The 25476-nt window shown below is 46.1% G+C and overlaps 1 protein-coding gene across 4 annotated transcripts in view; it reads left to right on the forward strand.

Moving 5' to 3' along the window:
- Positions 1-13081, forward strand: part of Sar1b (secretion associated Ras related GTPase 1B) — a 28972-nt gene extending 15891 nt beyond the window's left edge. For all 4 annotated transcript variants that reach the window (XM_076578315.1, XM_076578316.1, XM_006991337.4 and 1 more), the window contains 5 exons: positions 1388-1507; positions 4374-4439; positions 8796-8899; positions 10107-10238; positions 12482-13081. In XM_076578315.1, coding sequence (XP_076434430.1) covers positions 1388-1507; positions 4374-4439; positions 8796-8899; positions 10107-10238; positions 12482-12598 — 539 coding nt within the window. In that variant the 3' untranslated portion in view covers positions 12599-13081. The remainder of the gene's footprint in view (positions 1-1387; positions 1508-4373; positions 4440-8795; positions 8900-10106; positions 10239-12481) is intronic.
- The last annotated feature ends 12395 nt before the right edge of the window (positions 13082-25476 follow it).

Here is a 25476-nt window from a genome sequence, read left to right on the forward strand (position 1 = left end):
ACAGATAAGTTTGGCTATGCTTGGATAATGTGTAGATTTTTAAATTGCTCTTTTAAAACTGAAAATGAGGGATGGAGGAGATGGCTCAGCAGTTAAGAGTACTGGCTGCCTGCCCTTCCAGAGGACCTGGGCTCAATTCCCAGCACCTGCATGGCAGCTCATATAACTGTCCATAATTCTAGTCTCAGAGGACCCCTCTTGTGGCCTCTTCAGACACTACGTGCAGGCATAACATAATAAAACCTGAAAATAAGAGCTAGGCCTTACTTGGTGGTACAGACCTCTGACCCCAGCTACTCAGGAGACTGAGGCAGGAGGATCATAAATTAAAAGTTAGCCTGAGCAACAGAATGAATTCAGAGCCAAGTTGGTCAATTTGGTAAGCTCCTGTCACACTGAAAAGTAAGAGGAGGAGGAGGGTACAGCTCAGTGACAGGAAGCACTTGCCTGGACTGACCTGAGGGTGGCACTGCCTTCCACAGACAGAAACGAGAACAGAGCTGAAGATGCCTTAGGAAGCCAAGCTTACTTATGCTCAGTGTTTTTATTTATGCTGAGGCAGGGTTAGAGTTGATTACTGTTTCTTTGGTTTGGTTGGTTAATTGTTTTTTTCCAGACAGAGTCTCTCTGTATAGCCCTGGTTGTCCTAAAACTCAGTTTGTAGACCAGACTGGCCTCAAACTCAGAGATCTGCCTTGGGACTAAAGGCATGCAACAAGGCATGCAACATGGCATGTTTGGTTTTTTAAGACAGAGTTTCTCTGTGTAACATTCCTGGCTGTCCTGAAACTCTCTTTGTAGACCAGACTGGCCTTGAACTCACAGAGAACCTCCTGCCTCTGCCTCCCAAATGTTGGGATTAAAGGCATGTGCCACCATGCCTGACTCGGCCGTTTGTTTTTTAAAACAGTCTCTTTACATAGCCCTGGCTGCCCTGGAACTATGTAAACTAGGCATGATACACCTTCCTCTGCCTCCTGAGTGCTGGGATTAAAGGCAATCATGGGCTACCAAACTTGGCCTGGTTTTTGTTTTTTTGAGACAGGGTCTCATGTAGTCCAGGCTGACCTCAAGCTTGCTATATAGCTAAGAATTGCCTTGAATTCAGATTCTCCTGCCTTTATCTTCCAACTGTTGGGATTGCAGGTATGGTAAAGTTGCAGTTTATTAGGGTTTTAATATTAATTTAAGCACAGACAGAGAGAAGCACTTAGGAGAAGGACATCGCACACCCAAGCGTTCTAGACTTCTCGAGAGTTGCATTCAGGTGTCTTAACAATAACCGAGTACAACAATAACAGTAACTTTCATGTCATGTCAAATATAAAGTCATTTTCATACTCCATGTTGGATGACACTCTGACTGATCGGAACTCTTCTTCTGCAGGGTTGTATAAAAAAACCGGTAAACTGGTATTCCTTGGGCTGGACAATGCGGGGAAAACGACGTTGCTGCACATGCTCAAAGATGACAGGCTTGGCCAGCACGTCCCGACACTGCATCCCAGTAAGTGGTCGCTTCCCTGTGAGTAAGGCCGAGTCGCAGGCCCTGCCCAAAAGTTGTTTTGACTTGGGGTTTTTGGTGAATAAAGTATGAGATTATTCAACCTGTTCCTGAAACAGCTGGGTAAATAGTAACTGACCTGGTTCCCAGAGCACAAATTAAGATCTAGAAGTACTTGACTACACCATGAGCCCAGGCTAGGTTACGGAATAAGAACCTACAGAGCCAGCAGCAGAAAGAAATAGTGGGCTAATTTATATCTGTAACTGTCACAGTGAGAAGATTATAAACCAGGCAGATACAGTTTAAAAACAAGTTAATTGAAGGATGTGTGTGATGGCGCATACCTTTAACCCCAGCCCTCTGAAGAAGAGGCAGGTGGATCTGTGAGTTCGAGGTCAGCTTGGATATCATAGTAAGTTCTAGGTTAACCAGGGTCCATAGTGGGACCTTGTCACAAAAAATAACAATGAAAAGAGTTGCCTTCTGGTCTGCACATGTACCTGAGGCACACAAATACCTGCACTCATACATACATAAAATAAAAATAAATGACATTTTGAAAGGGCTTAATTCTTTAAGACAGAGATGTGTGTGCAGAATTAGAACAAACAGCTGACTATTTTTTCTTCTCTTTTGCCTGCTAGTGCTGTTCCCTTCATTTACCCCAGGAATAGTTTTTGAGCACCTACTGTATGCCACACCTGTGTCTAGACACAGGAAATTGCAGGGCACAGAGCAGGTGATCTTTCACTTACCCCAGGAATAGTTCTTGAGCACCTACTGTATGCCACACCTGTGTCTAGACATAGGAAACTGCAAGGCACAGAGCAGGTGATCTCTCAGCTTTTCTTGCATCTCACATTCATCCCAACTTGTATTTTTCCATTTAAAGCATACATGGAAAAAGTAATAGCCTTGTGTCCTCTGATTTGGCAGTTCTACTACTAGGTGTTTATCTGGAAAAGTGAGAATATGTATTTACCAAAAGCCTGTGCAGAAAAGAGAAAGAAAGCAGCAGGGTATATTCTCCAAGAAAGAGGAACCAAAGCTGGGCATGCCGCCTGTGGTTCCAGTGCTTGGGAGGCAGAGGCTGGAAGTCACAAACTGGAGCTTGGTCTACACAGAGTTCCAGACCAGCCAGGAGAAATAAGACTCCATGAGAGAAGCTGGTCACAAGAAGTTCCCTGCTGTGTGACACCATCACATGGAATTTGAGAATTAGCCAGAATAATCCATGGTGATAGACTTGAGGTCTAGGTGGAGGCTGACAGGGAAGGGAGAGGGGACAGTCTGAGATGTTGACAGTCTCCTTCCTGTACCATAGTTAATTAAATAGGCATTTCTTTTCTGGGTAGAGTATGCACAGGGGTGTAACCGTGCCAATGGGTAGCCAGCCATATTCAAGCATTGCCCTTTTCTTTTGGAAGTAACTTTTAAATACAGACCCAATTAAGTATTTAATTTACTTGAAATACTATGTATAATCCCCTCCCTTTAGTTTTTGAGATAGTGTCTTGCTTTGTGGCCCAGGCTAACTTCAAACTCACTACCCTTCAACTTCCCTAGCTTCCCAGTTGCTGGAGGTGTGTGTGTGTGTGTGTGTGTGTGTGTGTGTGTGTGTGTGTGTGTGTGTGTGCGCGCGCTATGGGTGTGTGCTACCCCAGCCAGCTCACAAAATAAATGCTCTGGTGCTGAAATTTTCACTGTGGTTATGGAAGACTTCTCCTTAGGCCATGAAGGAAGATACCAGAGTCTGGAAGTCTTTCCCATTACAAATTAGGTAACTAGACAGAAGTATGTGTACACAGCTGTTTTCAAGCCCTGGGCAATAGCCGGTGCAGGACTGAAGTTCATAAGAGAAGGAAAATGAACTCTTCGTATTCATGTTTTCAAACCCAGGTGTAAGAGGAAGCCCAAATAACCCAGTCAGTTGAGGAGACAGAGACAAGAACTGGGAGGGCAGAACTTGCCAGGCACAGCACTGGAGGAAATTATTCCAGAAGTTAGCATGGACAATCCCTGTCTGTGCAGTCATGGAGTAGAACCCAAGGGACCACATCTGAAGAAAGAACAAGTCCACTAGAGTGAAGTTCAAGAATACAGTAAAATTTAGCATGAATTACAATTTTATAATGTAGAATTAGTAAGACATGCACAAAGTAAGTAAGTGTGACCCATAACCAGGAGAAAAATCTGTCCGAAGAAATGGACCCAGCAGTGACGAAGATGATAGGATTACCACACAGGGAGAGACAGCTCCGGTGGGCTGCGGATGGGGCTCAGTTGGTAGAATCTGCCTAGCCTGCGTGAAGCTGTGCAAATTCTGCATGGATTAAGCATGGTGGATCATGCAGGTAATCTGCTCCATAGCAAGTTCAAGGCCAGCTAGGTTGTATGTGCCCCGACTCAAGACACTGAGTTTGAAAGGCTCTTCTCTGTTTCTTTTATTACACTTACTTAGTCGGGATGTGTGCCATGCTGCAAGTGGAGGCCAACAGACAGTTGTGGGTGTCAGTTCTCCCATCCGCCCTGGGTTCTGGGATCAAATTTAGGTCACTGGGCTCAGTGGCAAGCCCCTTTACCTGTTGAGCCATCTTGCTGGCCCTTTTTTCTTTATTTATTTTAAATGTAAAGAGATCCTGTGACCAAGGATTTAAAGGAAAACCTGTACTCAATGAGGAGATAAATGAAAGATAATAAACATGTCTTTATAGTCCAGGCTAGCTCTGAACTTGCTCTGTAGCCAAGGATAGCCTTAAACTTGTGTTCTTCCTGCGTCTACCTCCCCATTGCTGGATTACAGTCATGGCCCCTATGTCTGGCAGATCCCTGATTGTACTGTAAAAATATCTTGTTTTTGTTTTAGCTTCAGAAGAACTCACTATTGCTGGCATGACTTTTACGACTTTTGATCTGGGTGGGCACATCCAAGGTAAGCTTCAATTTCTCTTAGTCTCTGTTTTATCTTAACTTAGTAAATATGGCAGCTATGGTCCAGAGCTTGGAATTGCATGCTCTTCAAGTAAGGCAGAGTAAGGTCAAGGGTGTGCTTTGAGAGCCAAGAGGGTTTTCATGATCGTTCTGACTCACTGGAGTCCGAACTGCTTGTGCTGGTGAGGTATGAAGCAAATTCAGCTTCCATTTTCTCTTTGCATCAGGCTCCTCTCACCTGTTGTCCAAATCCTATTATGAGCCTGTGATGCAGCCCCCAAAGCCCGCAGCAACTCACCGTTTCTTATAACACAGACTTGTCATTGTCCCAGCGTTCTCTGTGGTCCTTGCTCTCTTGCCATGTCTCCCACTAGAGCTGACCTCTTGTTCTCCCTCTGCTCTTGCTCACAAATCCCCATCTGTGAGATGTGACTCCCTCCCTGGAGAAGCCACCCTAGCGAGGAGTGCTCCAGCTGTACATATGTGGGACTTAGTGCCTCTGTGTACATTTTTACAGGACCTGAACCTAAGATGAACTTCTGTGGACTAACATCCTGTCTGGGTGGGGTTTTTTTGTTTTGGGTTTTTTTTTTTTTTTTTTTTTTGTTTTTGTTTTTGTTTTTGTTTTTGTTTTTGTTTTTGTTTTTGTTTTTCGAGACAGGGTTTCTCTGTGTAGTTTTGGAGCCTGTCCTGGAATTCACTCTGTAGACCAGGCTGGCCTTGAACTCACAGAAATCCGCCTGACTCTGCCTCCCAGTGCTAGGATTAAGGCGTGCACCACCACCACCACCACCACCACCACCACCACCACCACCACCACCACCACCGCCCGGCCCTGTCTGTTTTATATCCCAGTCGCTCTTAGCATGTGGGGCACATGGTGTAGCACAGCTAGTGAACGCTCCAGACCTAGAGGCCCCTAAGCCTGTGATTAGAGCCAGTGCTCTTCTGGAAGCCTCGTGCTGGGCTGGGGTGCCAGCTCTGTAGTGCTGATGCTCTGTGGTAGAGCTTTCCACCTCCCATGCACTTCCTTCCCAGCACCATAAAAATAATAATAGTAAAATCGTTTTTAAAAAATGGTGCGACATATATATCAAAAGGTTTTCAGTGGCTGTGGCTAGTGAAAGCACATTTGAGACACACATTGGTTAATCTCCGGGGTATGAAGATTAGAGAATTAGAACACAGAGCTGGGGAGATGGCCAGTGGGTAACAGTGCTTCCCTTGCAAGTCTGAAAACCTGAATTCAATTCCCAGAATCCACAGTGAGAGGAGAGAACAGACTCCAGAGGTTAGTCTCTAAACTCCACAAGCTTGCTCTTGCACACACACTTGTACTCACAGACACATCATTAATAATAATAATAATAATAATAATAAAACTTAGAATCAAATGGCGTTTGCCTGAAATTTCATCTCTATAGTGTTTTCCAGATGGACTACAAAGCTCAAGTCAGAGCGTGGTTTCTCGTGGGCACTCTAAGAGTTGCCTTCTCACGGCTGTTCTTGTAGAGGACCCAGGTTTGGCTCCCAGCACCCACATGGCTGCTGACAGCTGTCCTTAACTCCAGTTCCAGGGATCTGGTGCCCTCTGCTGGCCTTCACAGGAACCAGGCACACACAGTACACATACATACATGCAGACAATGCACTCATACACATAAAATAAAAATAATTAAGAGCCGGGCAGTGGTGGCGCACGCCTTTAATCCCAGCACGTGGGAGGCAGAGGCAGGCGGATCTCTGTGAGTTCGAGGCCAGCCTGGTCTCCAAAGCAAGTTCCAGGAAAGGTGCAAAGCTACACAGAGAGACCCTGTCTCGACAAAACAAAACAAACAAAAAAAAACAATAAAATCTTTTTAAAAAATAAAAATTGAGCCAGGCAGTGGTGGTGGCACACACCTTTAGTCCCAGCACTCGGGAGGCAGAGGCAGGCAGATCTCTGTGAGTCTGAGGCCAGGCTTGCTACAGAGCGAGTTCCAGGACAGCCAGGGATTCACAGAGAAACCCAGTCTTGAAAAACCAAAACACCTAAATAGATAAATAAATATAAATAAATAAATAAAAATTGGTTTTTCCTTTTGAAAACCTTTAATTGGAAAAATTATCCTTGTGTTTTCCTATACTTTAGTTAATTAATTTTTTAATAATAAATTATAGAGATTTTATAAAAATTATAAATTTTTATTTGTAAAAATTCTTTGATATGTATATAATGTTACTACTTATTAAAGATGAAGGCAAATTTGAATACTAGTGAGATAGCTGTACTTGCTTATTTTTACATAAAGAGTTAAATCCTAGCTGAAATATTTTATACTGTGATACAGAGAATCTTTAGCATTTTTCAAACTTTTTTAAAGATTTATTTATTTTTATGTGTATGAGTATTTTACCTGCATATATGTCTGTGTACTACATGTGTGCCTGATGCCTAGGTCAGATTCCCAGGAACTGGAGTTACAGATGGTTGGGAACCACTATGTGGGTGCTGGGAATCAAACTCAGGTCCTCTGCAGCAGTAATAAGTGCTCTTAACCCCCGAGCCGTCTCTCCAGCCCTCATAGTCGTCAGTGTCAAGAGTGCTGCTTTGCATGAAGGCATAGCGCGGACTGGCAAAGTATGTTCAGGACCATCTTAGAAACTATTGGGAATTCTATCCTAATCCCAAGCTAGAGTTAGTTAATGATTTCCCCCTCCTATTATGGAACTGAAGTCAGCAACTTAACCAGCAGTTTTTATAATGAGACATTCAAAAGCAATATAATCCTAGAGGAGAAAAGATGAGTAACCCAAATAATAAATGGAAGAAGATGCACAGCACACTTATCATCAGAAACAAGGTAAACGTGAAGACAGTGGAGAAATATTTTTCAAATACTAAAAGAAAAGCTTTCCTTTAGATTTACTTATTTTGAGTGTCTTGCATGCATGTTTGTGCACCGCATGCATGCCTGGTGCCCTTAGGGGTCCAAAGAGGGCATCGGATTCCCTGGAACTGGAGCTACAGATGGTTATGAACCACCTTGTGGGTGCTGGGAATTGAACCCTGGCCCTCTGGAAGAACATCCATCCCTCATACCCACTGAGCAATCTCTCTAGCCCCCATAAAATTTTTCTTATAGTTGACTATAAAATATCCTTACAAGGTTATATGTTGAACATTCTTGATGGTGGCACTATTTTGGAATTTTTCACTAGTGAACTTTTTTTCTGTTTTTTTTTTTTTTTTTTTTTTTTTGGTTTTTCGAGACAGGGTTTCTCTGTGTAGCTTTGCACCTTTCCTGGGACTCACTTGGTAGCCCAGGCTGGCCTCAAACTCACAGAAATCCACCTGGCTCTGCCTCCCGAGTGCTGGGATTAAAGGTGTGCGCCGCCGCCACCGCCCGGCTTAACTTTTTTTCTGTTTTGAATACAACAGTTTGTAACTTAGCCAAGCCTGTACCTGATACTAACATCCTTCTGTCGTTGGCTTCATATTTATCATTAGCTAAAACCTAAGAAACTAGAAATGTCAAATATTAATAGTGCACGCACACGTATGTGGTTTTTACTGCTTACATTTGGTTGATGGAGTTCACAGTGGCTCTCTAGTGAACTTAATGAGAGTCGCTGTGTCTGAAGGTGCACCACATGTGTGCAGGTGCCTGTGGAAGCAGAAGGTGTGGGATCCCTGTAACTGGAGTTGCTAGTGCTTGTGAGCCACCTGATGGGTTTGGGGAACCAAACTGGGGTCCTCAGGGAGAACAGGAAGCATTCTGAAGCCCTGAGCCATCTCTTCCCTCCTACTTCTGTTTCTTTTCTTTCCTTTTTTTCTTCTTGTTTTTGTTTTTGTTTTTTTGAGACAGGGTTTCTCTGTAGCTTTGGATCCTGTCCTGGCTCTCTCTCTGTAGACCAGGCTGGCCTCAAAATCACAGAGATCCATCTGCCTCTGCCTCCCCAATGCTGGGATTAAAGAGGTACACCACCGCCTAGCTAAAGTATGGGCTTTTATTTTGTTTTTATTTCCAAGACAGGGTTTCTGTGTGTAACAGCCTCCTTTTTCTGGAGGGTAATTGGGATTGAACCCAGGGCCTTTCACATGCAAAGTATGTGCTCTACCACTGTGCCACATCCCCAGCCCCTAATTCTATTTCTCAATGGGAGGATTTGACATGCCCACAATTAAGGAAAATCTGAAATTTGTTTTGGTGTTCTGGGAAACATTTGGTACCCAAATCTTTGACAAACAGGCAGTTGGTGGTAGAGTGAAGCAGCCAAAGGCGTCTCAGAACTCTGGGAACCGGGTTGGCATCTCCATCAGCTGTCGATAGGCTTGACCAACACATAAATCCTAACTCCTGATTGTTTTTGTTAGCCCGAAGAGTATGGAAAAACTACCTTCCTGCTATCAACGGCATCGTATTTCTTGTGGATTGTGCAGACCATGAAAGGCTGTTAGAATCAAAAGAAGAACTTGATGTAAGTTGAACACTTCACACTAAACACAGTGAACTCCCTCTGGGCAGCCTGAGGAATAGGTGCAGACTGAGCTGTCGGAGGAGCTTTCCTGCAGTGTCTTGGCAAACTCCTAGCTCTGTTGGACTCTTCGATGGTTTTCACTGGGGATGACTCTGTTTAGAACAGAGGGAGTAGACTACAGTAGCTCTTATTAGTGAAGAAGTGCTAACACCCTTCTGAAGACTGAGTTCATCCTCTCCAGAGTGTGCCCCGCATGTGTGTGCATGCCTGCTCACTCCTGAAGCCATGTGTGTGCATGCCTGCTCACTCCTGAAGCCATGTGTGTGCATGCCTGCTCACTCCTGAAGCTATGTGTGTGCATGCCTGCTCACTCCTGAAGCCATGTGTGTGCATGCCTGCTCACTCCTGAAGCCATGTGTGTGCATGCCTGCTCACTCCTGAAGCCATGTGTGTGCATGCCTGCTCACTCCTGAAGCCATGTGTGTGCATGCCTGCTCACTCCTGAAGCCATGTGTGTGCATGCCTGCTCACTCCTGAAGCCATGTGTGTGCATGCCTGCTCACTCCCGAAGCCAGCTATCCAGAGTCGTGTCATCTCAGAAGTCCATTCCTTCAACAACTGTCCAGCCAGTGGTCCGGCATGTCCATACCCTCTGCACCCTCTAGGTCAGATGCTTGGTAAAGAGGCTCGGCAGTTTCCAGCAAGGCAGAACTAAATCTGAGACCACAGAGTAAGGATCTGACGGAAGGCTAACCCCAGCCATTCCTGTAGTCAGGAAGGTTCTGTGGTCCTGGAACAGGGTCAGTTAGCTGCTGACTCGTCCTTGTGTTTGGTCCTCTACAAGCTCAGTATTGCTTCACTCAGCACCCAGGTCAGCCCTAAGTAGTTGCTGCTGATCCCTCTCAAGCTAATTGCCCAAGGTAGGAACCTAGCCACAGAACCAGAAGGGAAACCAGATTGCCCCACCTCCAAGGTGTCCACGCTCCCTTAGTGATCTGCATGGTGCGCATCTCCAGAGAGAGCTACAGGGAGACAGGAGAATCTAGCCCAGGGTTTCTTAATGCTCACTTTCAAACGTGAGGGAATCAAACGTGATTAAGCAGGCCAGGGTGTCGTGATACAGTGAAGAGTGAGCCCTTGGCTGTTTGGCATCTTCTCAAATAAGCTTTAAATCAACTTGTCTTTCCTGTTATTTGCTTTGTCTCAGTCACTGATGACAGACGAAACCATTGCCAATGTGCCTATACTAATTCTTGGAAATAAGATCGACAGACCCGAAGCCATCAGTGAAGAGAGGTTACGAGAGATGTTCGGCTTATATGGGCAGACAACGGGAAAGGTAAAAACCTTTTTTTAAGTTTATTGTATATTTCTTTATTTATTTTTGAGACAGATGTCACCATGTAGCTCTAGCTGTCTTGGAACTCACTATGTAGACCAGATGGAATATATATATATATGAGCCCTCAGCTCTCATTTTAAAGTCCTGGATGGTTGGGAATTCACTTCTATAGACCAGGCTGCTGCCTCTGCTTCCTGTGTGCTGAGATTAACGGTGTGTGCTACCACGCCTGGATTTTTATTTGTTCTTTTCTTTAAGTACTTCCAGTGTGTTGTTACCAGAAATTAACCTAGAACCCAAATATATTCTACCATTAAGCCAGATTCTTAGCCTATATTTTATGTTCTGGTTCTGAACCTACATTTTATAATGATTTATAATAATTTTTTTGTTTTGTTTTTCAAGCCAGGGTTTCTCTTTAGAATAACCCTAGCTGCCCTGGAATTTGATTTGTGAACTGAACCCAGTTCCTGTGCAAGAACACATGCTCTTAACCACTGTGCATCTCTCCAATACCCCTTCTTTTTTATTTATTTTTTTATTTTTATTTTTTGGAGCTGAGGATCGAACCCAGGGCCTTGCACTTGCTAGGCAAGTGCTCTGCCATTGAGCTAAATCCCCAACCCCTCTTTTTTATTTTTTAAAAATATTTTATTTAATTTTATGTGCACTTGTGTGGGGGTGTCAGATTCCCTGGAACTGAGTTACAGACAGCTGTGAGCTGCCATGTGGGTGCTGGGAATTGAACCCCAGTTCTCTGGAAGAGCAGTCAGTGCTCTTAACCACTGAGCCATCTCTCCAGTCCCTCCTCCTTTTTACAATTTTGACTTAATGTGTGTGTTGCCTGCATGTCTGTCTCTATACTACATATATGTCTGGTGCACTAGGAGGCCACAAGAGGGCATCCCCTGGAACTGGAGTTACAGACTGTTGTGAGCTGCCACATGGGTGCTAAGAATCCAACCTAAGTCCTCTAGAAGAGCAGCAGCAATTGCTATTAAGCACTGGGCTGTCTCTCCAGCTCCAGCCAGGACACACTCTTCTTTTGTTAATGTAAATAGCCACACCGACCAATCACTCCACCAGAGCTCCTTCCTTCCTTCCTTCCTTCCTTCCTTCCTTCCTTCCTTCCTTCCTTCCTTCCTTCCTTCCTTCCTTCCTTCCTTCCTTCCTCCCTCCCTCCCTCCCTCCCTCCCTCCCTCCCTTCCTTCCTTTCCTCCCTTCCTTCCTTTCTTTTTTTTCTAGACAGGGTTTCTCTTTGTAACAGTCCTGGCTGTCCTGGAACTCACTCTGTAGACCAGGCTGGCCTCGAATTCACAGAGATCCTCCTGCCTCTGCCTCCCAAGTGCTGGGACCAAACGCATGCGCCACCACGGCCTAGCTAGAGCTATTTTTATTTATAGTGGATTTGTTGAGGCATGGGGTGGGGCATGTTAGTACTGAAAAGTTCCAGAAAGCCACAGGACATGATGCTACATATCTGACATCCCAGTACTTGGGAAGCTGAGGCAAGAGGATGACAAGTTTAAGACCATCCTGGGTGCTATATAGTGACACTGTCTCTATAACAAAACCAAAAGGAAAAAGAAAGAAGAAGTATTCCCAGATAATCCATGGAGTGAACTTCATGGTTTATAAACAGAACCTCCTCAGTTCACACATGCTCTTTCAGGGCAAGGAAATACTGCAGCAGAGGACGGGACTCAGCGCTCTACGCTCATCCTAGCCCTCTGTGCCTTCTTCGTAATAATCTGTTCCCTACCAGTTTTAAGCAATGGTCTCACTGTAGCTAAGGCTGTCCTTGAACTTAGATCTTCTTGAGTGCTGGGATTACAGGGATATGCCAGCACCTTGCAGAATGTTGTCTTAAATGTCAGCCAAGAAGATCTGGATTTTTTTTTTTCTTTTTTGATTTTTGAAATAGGGTCTTGCTTTCTAGCCTGGGCTGGCCGGGAACTTGAGATCCTCCAGCCTCAGGCTCTGAGTGCTAGAAAAACAGGCGTGTCTCCATGCTCAGATGGTTGTTTTATTTCTGTGTACTTCCCAAGCTCACGCCTTCCCACTCATTGGCCACATTGACACTGTAGAGTAAGAAGAAGTTCATGTGTAAGGGGACTTGGATTCTAAGCATCCATGGCTTTATCATTGACGTCCTTTGTTCTGAAGGAGAATCTGCAATATGTGGGGAGTAGTACTTTTATTCCGTGAGACCCCAACCTAACAGCTCTCTTCTCTTCCAGGGCAGTGTGTCGCTGAAGGAGCTGAACGCCAGGCCTCTGGAAGTGTTCATGTGCAGTGTGCTGAAAAGACAAGGCTATGGAGAAGGCTTCCGCTGGATGGCCCAGTACATCGATTAGCAGCCTTCCTGCCCACTCACATCCAGGCCTCTGAGATCCATCCCCCAACATGCATAACTTGAATTCAATAGACTTTTGTTGGTTTCAGAATAGGAGTTTTTTAGATTATTAATATATCTACCTGAGTGGGAATTGCAAACCGATTCAAGTTTGAATATCACAATGTTAGCTTTCTAATTCCATACAGATAGTTTTTACAGTTTACAGCCCCACATCAACCCCGTCACCGTTTATAAAGATCAGCTTCCCAGCGGTACATTTGAAGCACTTTTTAACGATGTGAAACTACAAATATAAACCATATTTAAAAGCTCATCATGTGAAACTTTTATGTACTTTTTGGAAATAGTTTTTCAATTTTAGATTGTCTGCCTATCTTATGTACAGTTAAAATCCGCTTATCAGTGATTGCATGATGCCTTACCGTTTTCAAGACTACTTTTTCTTATGCAAACGTCATGCAATAAAACAAACTCCAACGTTTGGCTCTTTGTTGTGCAGCTGTTTCATTTGGATGTATCGTATGTGGCTAGTGTGCTCTGGAAATGTGAGGGTTTAATAGCACACGTAGGAGAGGGGGGCTGATGGGCACGGAGGTTCCTGCAGATGTCAGGATGGTGCCGAAGCTCTTGCTTGCACTCAGCACACGGCAGCTGGAGTCCAGTGCCTGACTCCAGGCTTCCGAATCCTCCACTGTCCTTACCCGTCATTCCGCCGGCCATTGCTACCACGGCTGCAGTCTGTGGCCTAGCCTGTCCTGCAGGCTCTTCGGCCCACACTGGCCACTCGCGGAATTTAGTGATTCCTTGTCAAAACTAGTGACAGGTGACCCGGCTGTCCACATTGAGAGTCCCTCCCAGGGCTCCAAAAGGGAGCGGCCTAGCCTGGAGACCTGCGTTGCCCAGGGGAAAGCGGCGGCTCTTGGGTGGGTTCTGCTCCTATCCCGTGGCTCCTCTGCCCTGGGCATGCTTTCTTTCCTGAGAGGAGGAAGACGGACGAGAGCTTGTTTGGTGCCGTCTTGATCTTGCTGGCACTCAGCTTGCCTGGCCCCCATAGCACACAGCCCTGGCTTCTGCATGTAATAACCACCATGAGTGTTCACGTGTTACTGCTCTGTTCACAACTACAGCTGTGGATAGTTGTTTAAAGCATTTTAATTCCCCAAAAAGCTCTTAATGCCTGAAACTATTCCCATCATTAACAAAAATGAAAAGTGCCAATTTCTTTGTTTTTTGAATCAGCCTTTGTTCATGCAGAGGAGAGTAGGCTGCCATGCTCATCTTAGATGGTGGCCTAAAAAATAAAAATGGGGACCAGTTGCTCTGCCTTAGGTCTCCCTGATTTTGTTTATTTTTTTTTTCTGTCTGTAAATCCATATTATTTATATTTCCCCAAATCGGAGGCAATCATGATAATTGAGTATAGTCGTTTTTTCATTTCCACAAGTTTATGTTACCTTTTCAACCAATGATGTGTATAATTGGAAAAATCAAAACCTACTCTTCTCTAAAAAGAGTAGAAAAGCCGTCCCCAGGCTGGGCCAAAGGATCAGTGCCAGACAGTGCAGCCTAGATATGACAGATTTTACCTTTTGACACTGACCAAGAAGATGTGACAATTTTCTCCAGGCCCTTTTTTAAAAGGATTAAGGACAGCTGCTAAAAAACAAACAAAAACAAACAAAAAAACCCCAGATTGCTTTTGTTCTGCATTTGGTCCCAGATATTAAAAAAAAAAAAAAGGGGTGGGGGACTTTAGGGTATGACTAGGTCCTAGCTGTTAAAAATAGTTCCAAAAGTCTACAACAATCAAGACAGAGGACATAGGCTTTTAAAGTCCTATAGAAAACCCTGGTGTCCGCCCCAGCCCTGGGTCCTGGACATCAACAAACCCTTCCAGCTCTATGCAGATGAGGGCCGGGAATCTCAAAGCAAATTCTTACTCAATTCCTGGGGCTTTGGAAGCGGCTGATGGCTTTATCTATCCAAGAGGTTTGACCCAATCTTGGTTGGGTGGCCTGTGTGTGTCTGGTGAAGGAGGTTAAGAAAGCTGACTGGAGCAGGCAGTGTTCCTGGCTGCCCCGCAGTTGGTTGATGCCATCCTGTTGGGCACTCTGGAAAGATGATGTCAAACACATTGGTGACTCATTGCCAAGCACTGCTCCTGGACCAGCCCCATACCAGGTTCTGCAAAACATCAGCCCTCAACCCTGCTGCTAGCCTGTTACCAGATGACGTCCCTGAAGAACCTCTGCGTGACTGCCCTGAGGTAATGGACCTGAGTCAAGCTGTCAGGCCTGACCTGACCAATGCCCTGTTGCAGAAGGTGGATGAGGTACTGCATACTGAGGGGAGCAGTTTTGTCCAGAATAGAATCAGGTACAACGGGGCTGCAGTGGAAACCCAGGATGGGACTGTTTGGTTGCATTTACTTAACCAAGGGTCCTCAGCTCAGTGAGCCACGCTCCTAGCACTAACTCAGGCACTCTGTTGGGGAACAGGCAAGTCTGTCACTATATATACTGAGAGCCAGTCTGCCTTTACCACAGCCCACATACATGGAGCCCTGTACCGAGAAAGAGGGATCCTCACTTCCATCCAGAAGATCAAGAACAAAGAGGAGATCTTGACACTCTTAGAAACCATCTGGCGACCCAAGGAAGTACCCATTGTCTATTGCAAGGGACAGCAAAAGGGAGACCCCCCAAACACAAGGTAACAAGGGAGCAGACTTGGCTGCCTGGGAGGCGTCCCTAGAACCAGTCGGTCCCCTCTAGGTTTTGTTTGACCCACTTTAATGCCCAGACTACACATTGGAGGAGACTGACCGGGCCAAGCAAGAGGATACAAGACAAGATGAAAGAGTCTGCTTGCTGGATGTCACCAGACAAAAGGAAGGTCTGCACTTTTTTTTTTTTTTTTTTTTTTTTTTTTTCTGAGACAGGGTTTCTCTGTAGCTTTGGAGCCTGTCCTGAAGCTCACTCTGTAGACCAGGCTGGCCTCAAACTCACAGAGATCCATCTGTCTCTGCCTCCCAAGTGTTGGGATTAAAGGTGTGCACTACCACTGCCCAACTAAGGTCTGTACTTTTTTTTTTTTCAGAGCTGAGGACCGAACCCAGGGCCTTGTGCTTGCTAGGCAAGCGCTCTACCACTGAGCTAAATCCCCAACCCCGGTCTGTACTTCTAATAGCTCTTGAAAACCAACTAGTAATGGAGCTCCACCAAGTCACTCATCTTGGGAGGAGGCAGTTCCAAAAAACTTCCGAGCTCCTCAGACTCCACTCTATGCCCCAGCCAAAGAGTTCTCTAGAGGGGGAAACGCTTCCTACTCTAAGGTGGCTTGCTCTTAATTAAACCGCCTTTCCTACTCTGACACTGGGATCAAAGAACAAAGATGATGACAGAGGATGCTCCTAACCCGTCTAGAAAGGAAGATGCTGCATCTGGCAGAAACCCTTCTGCCAGAGGCACACACACAGTGCACTTTACACACACACACACACACACACATACACACACACACACACACACAGGCAAGACACTCGAATCCGCAAAATAAAAGTAAATCTTAAAAAAAGGTGTGTGGATGGAGCATGGAGCTCAGCGGTAGAGTGCTTGTCTAGCATGAACAAGCTACGAGTTCAATCCCTGGCACAAAAAAACCCCCAAAATTAAGTATTGTTTGTATTGTATTGTTTAAACATATAAAAAAAGGTGATGTTTCAAAAACTCAAAAAAAGCATGACAAAAATAGAGATTAAGAGATATAAAGCAGAACTGGGCAGTGGTGGTGCAAGCCTATAATCTCAGTACTCAGGAGGCAGAGGCAGGTGGATCTCTGTGAGTTCAAGGCCAGCCTGGTCTACAAAGTGAGTCCCAGGACAGCCAGGACTGTTACACAGAGAAACCCTGTCTCAGAAAACAAAACAAAAAACCCAAACAAACAAAAGAGATATAAAGCCCTTAATACAAAATAAATAGAAAATAAATGGTTACTTATATTAATATAAAAAGGTTCTATACCCATCTAACTGGGTATAGTAGCTCATACCTGCAATCCCGGCTTCTGGGTAGCTGGGGCAGAAACTGTGCCAAACATTTGAGCCCAGCCTGAGGTACAGCGTGAGGCTCTGTCTGGTTGATAAACCCCACCATCGAAAGCAAAAATAAACATGGTAGTGTTCTCCTATAATTAGGTAGGAGAATCACAAAGTTCAAGGCCAGGGTGGACAACAGAGCTGGACCCTCTCTTGAAAAATGTTCTGCACTGAGTTAAGAAAAATAGTTATGTTCTGATCAAGAGCTAAATTATCAAAACTACACATTGAAGCTTCTCATCTGTTATTGTTAATCTAAATTTCAACTTAATGTTTTTTGTCTGTTTCAGACAGTGTCTGTGTAGCCCTGAATAGCCTGGAACTCCAGGGTGGCTTTGATCTTACAGAGATCTTCACACCTCTGCCTCATGAGTTGTGGCATTAAAGACATGCATTTCCAAGCTTGATCAGGTTTTTACATTTTATCAACAACAACAAAAACCAGCAAGCCCGTGTGAAAGTGTTACTGCTACTGACCTTAGGCTCAACTATAGAATGTGTGATAGCTCCTCCATGAGGAAGTCCTTGGATTCTGTTAAGACCTTCTCAGTCCAGAGTCCAGTCAATGTCCTCACTTGACATTGCAGGCCAGCCGGGATTTAAAAGGTCCCCAGTACAGGAGGAGCCCACAGTTTGCTGAAGGTGCCATTCTGAACCATCAAGAACATTGACCCTCCATGATTGCTCAGGACTTTGGTGACACTTTCTTGCACAACACCAAGTAATCAGATGAAGCAGTGTACTCCAGAGCAAGCTTGGTTTCAGTGTGCCCCACCCCGGGGGAAATCGATACCAAGTTACTTTTTGGGGAAGACGCACGGAAGTGCAGACATAGTCCAGCGAGTCTTTAAAACGGGATGTTATGTTTTAAATTTTAGTTGAGTTATTTTGGGAGTTTCAGGATGGCAATTGTGTAGTTCTCGTTGAGATTTCAGAACCAAATTCATTACCAAATATCAACCAGAAAAGATTCCTGTCCAAATGGCCAACCTCACACGGTTTTCCCCATTCCCTGCTCCTCATGGTCTAGTGATCAGTCGGCTGCCACCAGAGTGCACAGCACTCGGGGAATGGAGTCAGGGTACTTTTTAATGATGCAAGTGTGTAGCTGAACGCAGAGCACGTTGAAGTTGCTGGGGAATGGCTCAGTGTTACACTCATTTGAACTCTCAGTGCTGTAGAGCTGAAGTCAGTGTGGATTCTAAGGACAGTGTGTCCAGAGCATCCAGTGTGACTCAAGATGTTTCTGTTTGCCTTTGTATAGTTATAAAGAACAGCTAGCTGTTACACGTTCTTGTGTTAAATTGATCATGTTTTACTATTTTATTATTTTTTTTTAATTTTGCTTTTTGAGACAGAGTTTCTCTGTGTAACAAACAGCCGTGGCTATCCTGGAACTCACTCTGTAGACTGGCCTCGAACGCACAGAGATTCATTTGCCTCTGCCTCCTCAGTTCTGAATTAAAGCATGCACCACCACCGTGATGGGTGATGTCATTATGTATGCTATAAAAATGTGTTGCTCTGATTGGTTGATAAATAAAGCTGTTTGGCCAATGGTGAGGCAGAATAAGGTTAGGCGGGACATTCTAACTGGAGAGATAGGAGAGAATTAAAGAGATCAAGGAGACGCTGCTAACTGCTGCCAGGAGAAGCAAGATGTAAAGATACTGGTAAGCCACAAGCCATGTGGCAAAGATTAGATTTATAGAAATGGGCTGATTTAAGATGTAAGAGCTAGCTAGCCAGAAGCCTGAGCCATTAGGCCATACCCTTTGTAATTAATACAAGCCTCTGTGTGTTCATTTGGGTCTGAGTGACTGCAGGATGGTGGGGGGAGGGTTGGACCAGGAAAACTTCAGCTACACCACTGTCTGACTTCCTTCTTGTTTTTTAAATCAATGTCTTTCACCGTTCTGAAGTTCACTGATTAGGCTAGCTGCCTGGCTAGTGAGCTGTGTCCACCTGGCTTAAAAGCACAGGCCATCACACTTAGATTTGTTGTTGTTGTTGTTGTTGTTGTTTTTCGAGACAGGTTTTCTCTGAGTAACTTTGGTGCCTGTCCTGGATCTTGCTCTGTAGCCCAGGCTGGTCTCAAACTCACAAAGATCCGCCTGGCTCTGCCTCCCGAGTGCTGGAATTAAAGGTGTGCGCCGCTGCCGCTGCCGCTGCCGCTGCCGCCGCCGCCACCACCACCCGGCCACATTTAGGTTTCAAAGTGGGTTCTGAGGCTCCAACTCAGGTCTTTCTGCTTGCATGGTTAGCACTTCACCAGTTCACCAGCCGACCCATTTCCTCAGCCACCCACGGTTTAACCTACACAGAGGTTCTCTAGCATGTACAGAAGTTCCTGGGGAAATTTTAAATTTTAAAACTCTTACTGTATCTCTGCTACCCTCCCCTTCCTCCCTCCCCCAATGCTGCTATGACAGGACTAGAGAGATGGTCAGTGGTTAAGAGCAGTGGCTGCTCTTGCAGAGGGAGGTCCCCTGTTCAGTTCTCAGCACCCACATGGCAGCACACAACCATCTGATGCCCTCTTCTGACCTCCCTGGGCACTAAACACACATGTGATAACACACATACATACAAATAAAACACCTAGACACATACAATAAGATTAAAAAAAAATCAAATGTCACAATGGTGTCAGTGATGACCACTGGGCATGACAAACAGGCAGATAACTGTGCAAAAATAAAATGAAATTTTCTTCCTTACTGGCTCCTGGGGGTTGGGTTAATGGAGAACAGACTTCCTCTACTCAAAAGAATTTGCATGGGGCTGGAGAGATGGCTCAGAGGTTAAGAGCACTGGCTGCTCTTCCTGAGGTCCTGAGTTCAATTCCCAGCAACCACATGATGGCTCACAACTATCTAAATGAGATCTGGTGCCCTCTTCTGGCCTTCAAGCCAAACATTCACTGTATATATAATAAGTAAATCTTAAAAAAAAAATTTTTTTTTTTTGCATGATGGCCTGGAGAAATGGCTCAGCAGTTAAGAGCACCTGGCTGCTCTTCCAGAGGACACAGGTTCAATTCCCAGCACCCACAGAGCAGCTCACAACTGTCTCCAGTCCCAGTGTGATCTGACACTCTCTTCTGGCATTGTATACATGTGAAGCACAGACATACACCCATACACATAAAAATAATAATTAAAATGTTAAGAAAAAGTGACTTAAAAAGTTTGCATGTGCTGGGCAGTGGTGGCACACACTTTTAATCCCAGGGCTGGGGAGATAGAGGCAGACGGATCTCTATGAGTTCAGGCCAGCTTGGTCTACAGAGTGAGTTCCAAGACAGCCAGGGCTACACAGAAAGAAAAAAAAAAAAAGGAAAAAACAAAAAGAGAAAGTTTAATATGAAATTCAGTGGGACTGCAGTCCTATTTCATCTGGCACTGGGCACATTGCAGGAAGCTGAGAGGATGTAAACACAACCAAGTATTGGCACCACCTTCCAGGTCTCATCTAGATCTCGGGTTTTCACTGCCCCAACCAGACCTTAAGCTTGAGTTGGTTTCTAGTCCCTGGTTAGGAAGCCAGACAAGGTTGGTCGCAGTCTAGAGAAAAGCATGTTGACTTCCCTCCGTTTAGGGCCTTCAATACTGAGAGGGGGAGGGAACCCTCAGTAAGTCAAGGCAGGAGAGCTCTAACCTATTCTGGCTGTAGAGAATCTAAGGACATTCCCCTGTGGACAAAACCCTGTGACTCCAGGACCTGGCTCAACAGCCCCTGGGGGAAGGCAGCCGGGCCTGCTCTCCTTCCCCGACCGCCTGGCAGCAGATGGCAGGGCATGGAGCTATTTAGAGAACGGTCTTGGAATTTGTCCCTACCCCAGCTTCTATTTGGGGCCAGGCAGAGAATCAACAGGCCCCTTGCACAGTCTGGCAGTCAGGTAGCCATGGAGGCCCCCTTGGATTCTCCAGCCATCAGTCTTGATTACCGGGGGGCTGGGCAGTCTTTTATATAATCATCCTTCAGTATTGCCCTGGACAAAATGAGGACAGGGCATCTCCTCACTGGAGGGCTGTCAGTCAGAGTCTCTCTTTCTCAAACACTTACATGGAGGCAAGCTGTAATGTTTCCAGGTATTTAACCGAGTGTGTGTGGAAGTGCCGGGAGTCCGGCTTAGGCTCTTGGGCTCCATTTCTTTCTCTTTTCCTGTTAGTCATTCAGCAGGCATTTCCTATAGCCTGCCAACTGGGGGCTACCATGGTGGCATAAGCCTGTAATTCCAACATTCAAGAGACTGAGGTAGGAGGATTGCCATCAGTTTGAGACCAGCTTGGGCTATATAGAATCCTCGTTTAAAAAAAATAAATGGTTGGGGCTGGAGAGATGGCTCAGAGGTTAAGGGCACTGGCCGCTCTTCCAGAAGTTCTGAGTTCAATTCCCAGCAACCACATAGTGGTTCACAACCATCTATAATGAGATCTGGTTCCCTCTTCTGGCCTGCAGATATACATGCAGATAGAACTCTCATACACATAAAATAAGTAAATAGCCAGGTGGTGGTGGCGGTGGTGGCGCACGCCTTTAATCCCAGCACTCGGGAGGCAGAGGCAGGCGGCTCTCTGTGAGTTTGAGGCCAGCCTGGTTTACATCGCGAGATCCAGGACAGGCTCCAAAACTACACAGAGAAACCTTGTCTCAAAAAACCAAAAGAAAAATAAAAAAAAAAAAAGTAAATAAATCTTAATGGATGGATACTCATAATCTCAGTACCCAGAGACGGAGGCAGGAGGATCAAGGATTTAAAGTTAGCCTGATGAGAGGAGGCGACAGGAGTCTGGGATGGGCCTTTCCCAGCTCTCAACCCATCTATATTGTTTACTATTGAAGTGTTCATACATGTGTGTGGTTGTTTAAAAGAAAATGGCCCCCAAAGGGAGTGGCACTATTCGGAAGTGTGGCCTTGTTGGAGGAAGTGCGTCACTGTGGGGGTGGGCTTTGAGGTCTCTCTTGCTCAAAGCTCCCCTCAGTGAGTCAGTCAACTTCCTCTTGCTTCTGAGTCAAGATGTAGCACTCTCAGCTCCAGCACCATATCTGCCTGCACACCGCCATGCTCCTCGATGTGATGATAATAGACTGAGCCTCTGAAACTGTAAGGGAGCCCCCTCAATTAAATGTTTTCATTTATAAAAGTTGCTGTGGTCATGGTGTCTCTTCCGAGGAATAAAAATCTAACTAAGACAGTGTGTGTATATGCGTATGCGTGAGCGTGCATGTGCATGTACACACATGTGCTACTGCATACATGTGGCCAGCAGAGGACATCTTTGGGGGGTTAGTTTTCTCCTTTCCCCTTGTGAATTTTGGGGTCAAACTCAGGCCACCAGCCCCAGCCCTTTTCTTAACCGCTATGATGAGTTCTTTAGGCCCAATGCTGATTCCAACACCAACATTGCATGGCGCGTGACCTGTTTTTTTTTTTTTTGTTTTTTTTTTTTGGTTTTTTTGAGACAGGGTTTCTCTGTGTAGTTTTGGTGCCTGTCCTGGATCTCGCTCTGTAGACCAGGCTGGCCTCAAACTCACAGAGATCCGCCTGGCTCTGCCTCTGGGACTAAAGACGTGCACCACCCCGCCTGGCTGAGCTTGTTTTCTAAGCTTAGAGCCATTGCCCCCTGGGCTCATGGGCACATGGGCCACTGGATCAAGAAAGATGGTTTGAAGTCAGGATTATCCTGAGATGTGTCCTTAAAATGGCACACTGGCCATTGAGCTTGTACACTGACATGTGGAGGCACTGTAGAAGATTCTGGTCTAAAGTAAAACTAGAACACACCCCGGGCTGCAGAATGAGAGCATGCCTAAGGTCCAGCAGTACAAAAACTAAAACACCCCACAAGCTGAAGTACTGAAACAGTGGGTACTGTTCACCCACAAAGCACCTGGCTGAGTCCTAGGGGTGGACCCTTGAGACAGTCGAGGCCATATCTGACCTCTGGCCTGGGACTGGCTTTGCCTGAACAAGGTGGTGGAGTCCATCTATTGACCAAGGTATAGTGGAGTCAGAGGAGGGGACACCCTAGAAAATACTGCATTTGGAAAGTCCAGTGGCAACAAACCTTGACAGCTAGAAAATTGCTCAGTGACCATATAGCAAAATTGAACTAGATCAGATGTCTGCGACGTGAGGGCCCCAGAGGACCATGAATAGGATATATTTGGGAGGTTGGTAGCTCACACTTATAACCCGTAACAGTCCTTACAGGACTGAGGCTGGTCCAGAGATGCATCTGCCCCTCCATTTGACCTATCGAAACAGGGGTCCCCAAGAAACCTGAAATTCCCCAGAAGGAAGAGGTTGAAGCCCTGGTACCAGCTAAAGGAGGGACTTGTCTCCTGGAGAGAGATTTAATTCTGACAACTGTCAGCCCACCTGAGAGGGCAGACAGTGACGCTCAGTGATGGGTGGACCACGCCTTGACAAGATGGCTTAGTTACGCATGCTTCTTGCCTTCTGTTTAAACCTAAGCCTCATGTCAGGACCCTGAAGATGGGTTTGGGGTGCGGGGAGTGGGGGTCACTGAAGCTCTTTATCTGTTCCCCTCCCCAAAGTGGCCACACTGACTAAATCTCCTTTCTCTGCTTTCACTATTGTCTGGGTAATTGCCGTATTGTGGAGGAATGGCAGAGTCTGTGTGGTTAGCCCCGGCAAAGCCAGGCTTTGATCAGAACAGCTTTAGTCACAATCCCAGCACTCCTGGCTGTGGACGTAGAGTCGACAGCCACAAGTTCAAGACTAGCCTGAGCGAGACCTTATCGGGAAGGGAGGATGGGTTTCAGAATGTAATGTTATGATTCAGCTGCTGAGTCTGGAGAGAAGGCTCAGTGCTTAAGAGCACTTGCTGCTCTTGCGGAGGGCCTAGGTTCGGTTCCCAGCAAGCCCAGGCGGGCTCATAACCAACTGTAACTCCAACACCAGGAAATCCAACACCCTCTTTGGGTCTCAGGATAAGCACCAAGTGAGAGTTTCTGCTAAAAGACTATACTTCCCAGCTTCCCTTGCGGCCAGACCAAGCAGTTCCGGAAGGGAGGGACTTCGATGTGCTAGTTCCCGCCCTATAAGGGGCCGCATTCCACCTTCTGTGGGCATTTTGCCGCCCACACAGGTGGGCGACGAAAGTGCCTCCTCGCCGTGCATAAACATGGTCCCACTTAAGGTCAGACCAAGCCTTTCTTCCCCGCTTCAGTCTCTCCACAGCTGCCTTAAATAACCTAACACCAAGCATGTACAGGTGCACATACATTCACGCAGGCAAATCACGCAATACACGTAAAATAAAAGTAATTAATACTTGTTTAAAAATCCAGCTGAGAGCTGGGCGGTGGTGGCGCACGCCTTTAATCCCAGCACTCGGGAGGCAGAGCCAGGCGGATCTTTGTGAGTTCGAGGCCAGCCTGGTCTACAGAGCGAGATCCAGGAAAGGCGCAAAGCTACACAGAGAAGCCCTGTCTTGAAAAACCAAAAAAAAAAAAAAAAATCCAGCTGCTGCTCAGGCCACAGGTGTCCAGCTAAGGACACTCTGAGTCCCCAGTTAGGACGAACAGTCTCTCACCTGGGGAGGTAAATTTAACTCAAAAGGTGGCCACGCACCCTCCCCCTCCCCCTCTCCCACTCCTCTTGCCCGAGGATTTGAGAGCCTGGATTGCATTGTGTAACCTCCCTCCTCAGAAAGTTGTAAGAAAGCCAGGCGTGGTGGCGCGCACCTTTAATCCCAGCACTCAGGAGGCTAGATGTGGCAGGCAGATCTCTGAGTTCGAGGCCAGCCTGATCTAAGGCCAGGCTGGTCTACAGAGCAAGTTCCAGGACAGCCAAGGATACACAGAGAATACCTGACTTTATTAAAAAAAAAAAAAAAAAAAAGGAAGAAAGCTATATAAGAGCCCCCACTTTGGTCACGTGGCACGTGGGCTCCGATTTCCTCTCTTCAGAGCCCTGTCTGTCTATGGCATTAGGTAACTCTTTTGCCTCCACAAACAATCTCTGTCTCAGTGCCCTGTATCATATCTGTTAGGTTTTGTCTGCGTTGTGTTCTTACCCTTTGCAAGGAAACGTCACGAAACACGGCAGAATCCGCTTATAGAGTTTATTAGAAACAGGATAGAACGTGCAGGCCTGTGGGAAAGACACGTGCGTGGAGAAGAGGAATGGGGGATATCGCGCCGGACCTTTAAAACCGGCTGGGGGCGTGGCCAGGTCACGTCACTACATGGTCATGTTGCGCGCTTACATCACCATGCAATGGCACGGGACCCTGATCACGCGAGACCCCTTGGCCCGGAACTTGCTAGGCGGAGGTATCCTAGCTACGGGACGCTCTTTTGATGCGGAAGTGGCTAGGCGGAAGTGTCCGCCCGGTAAATGTAGCCGCGTTGTGAACCCTTCATTCCCGACTCTTTTACTTTTAAAAAAAAGAAAAATTGTGGTTGACTGGGTGCGGGGGCGACGTTTCTCTCAAAGACTGCTTCCAGCTGAATAGTGGGCGTCGGCTGGCTCTTGGGGCGGGGTGAGGGGTATCTTGTGAAGTCCGGGAGTAATGGTGAAAGTCCTGGAACGACGTTCTGCCTTCTCCTGGTTCCGCGGCTGTCCATCCGTGCTGGTGCTGGGGACCTCCTGTGTCGTGGCTGGGGGCCTCCCATTTAACAAGATACTGTTGACATAGAGAGAGCTTAGAGAGAAAGAATCATTATTATTTTGTTTTGGAGTTGGCATTTGTCTGAGGTAGATTTGGCCTGCCCAGATAGAGGCATGTGACATTTACCTGAGG

Source organism: Peromyscus maniculatus, chromosome 8, assembly GCF_049852395.1.
Source record: "Peromyscus maniculatus bairdii isolate BWxNUB_F1_BW_parent chromosome 8, HU_Pman_BW_mat_3.1, whole genome shotgun sequence".
Classification (NCBI taxonomy): Eukaryota; Metazoa; Chordata; class Mammalia; order Rodentia; family Cricetidae; genus Peromyscus; species Peromyscus maniculatus.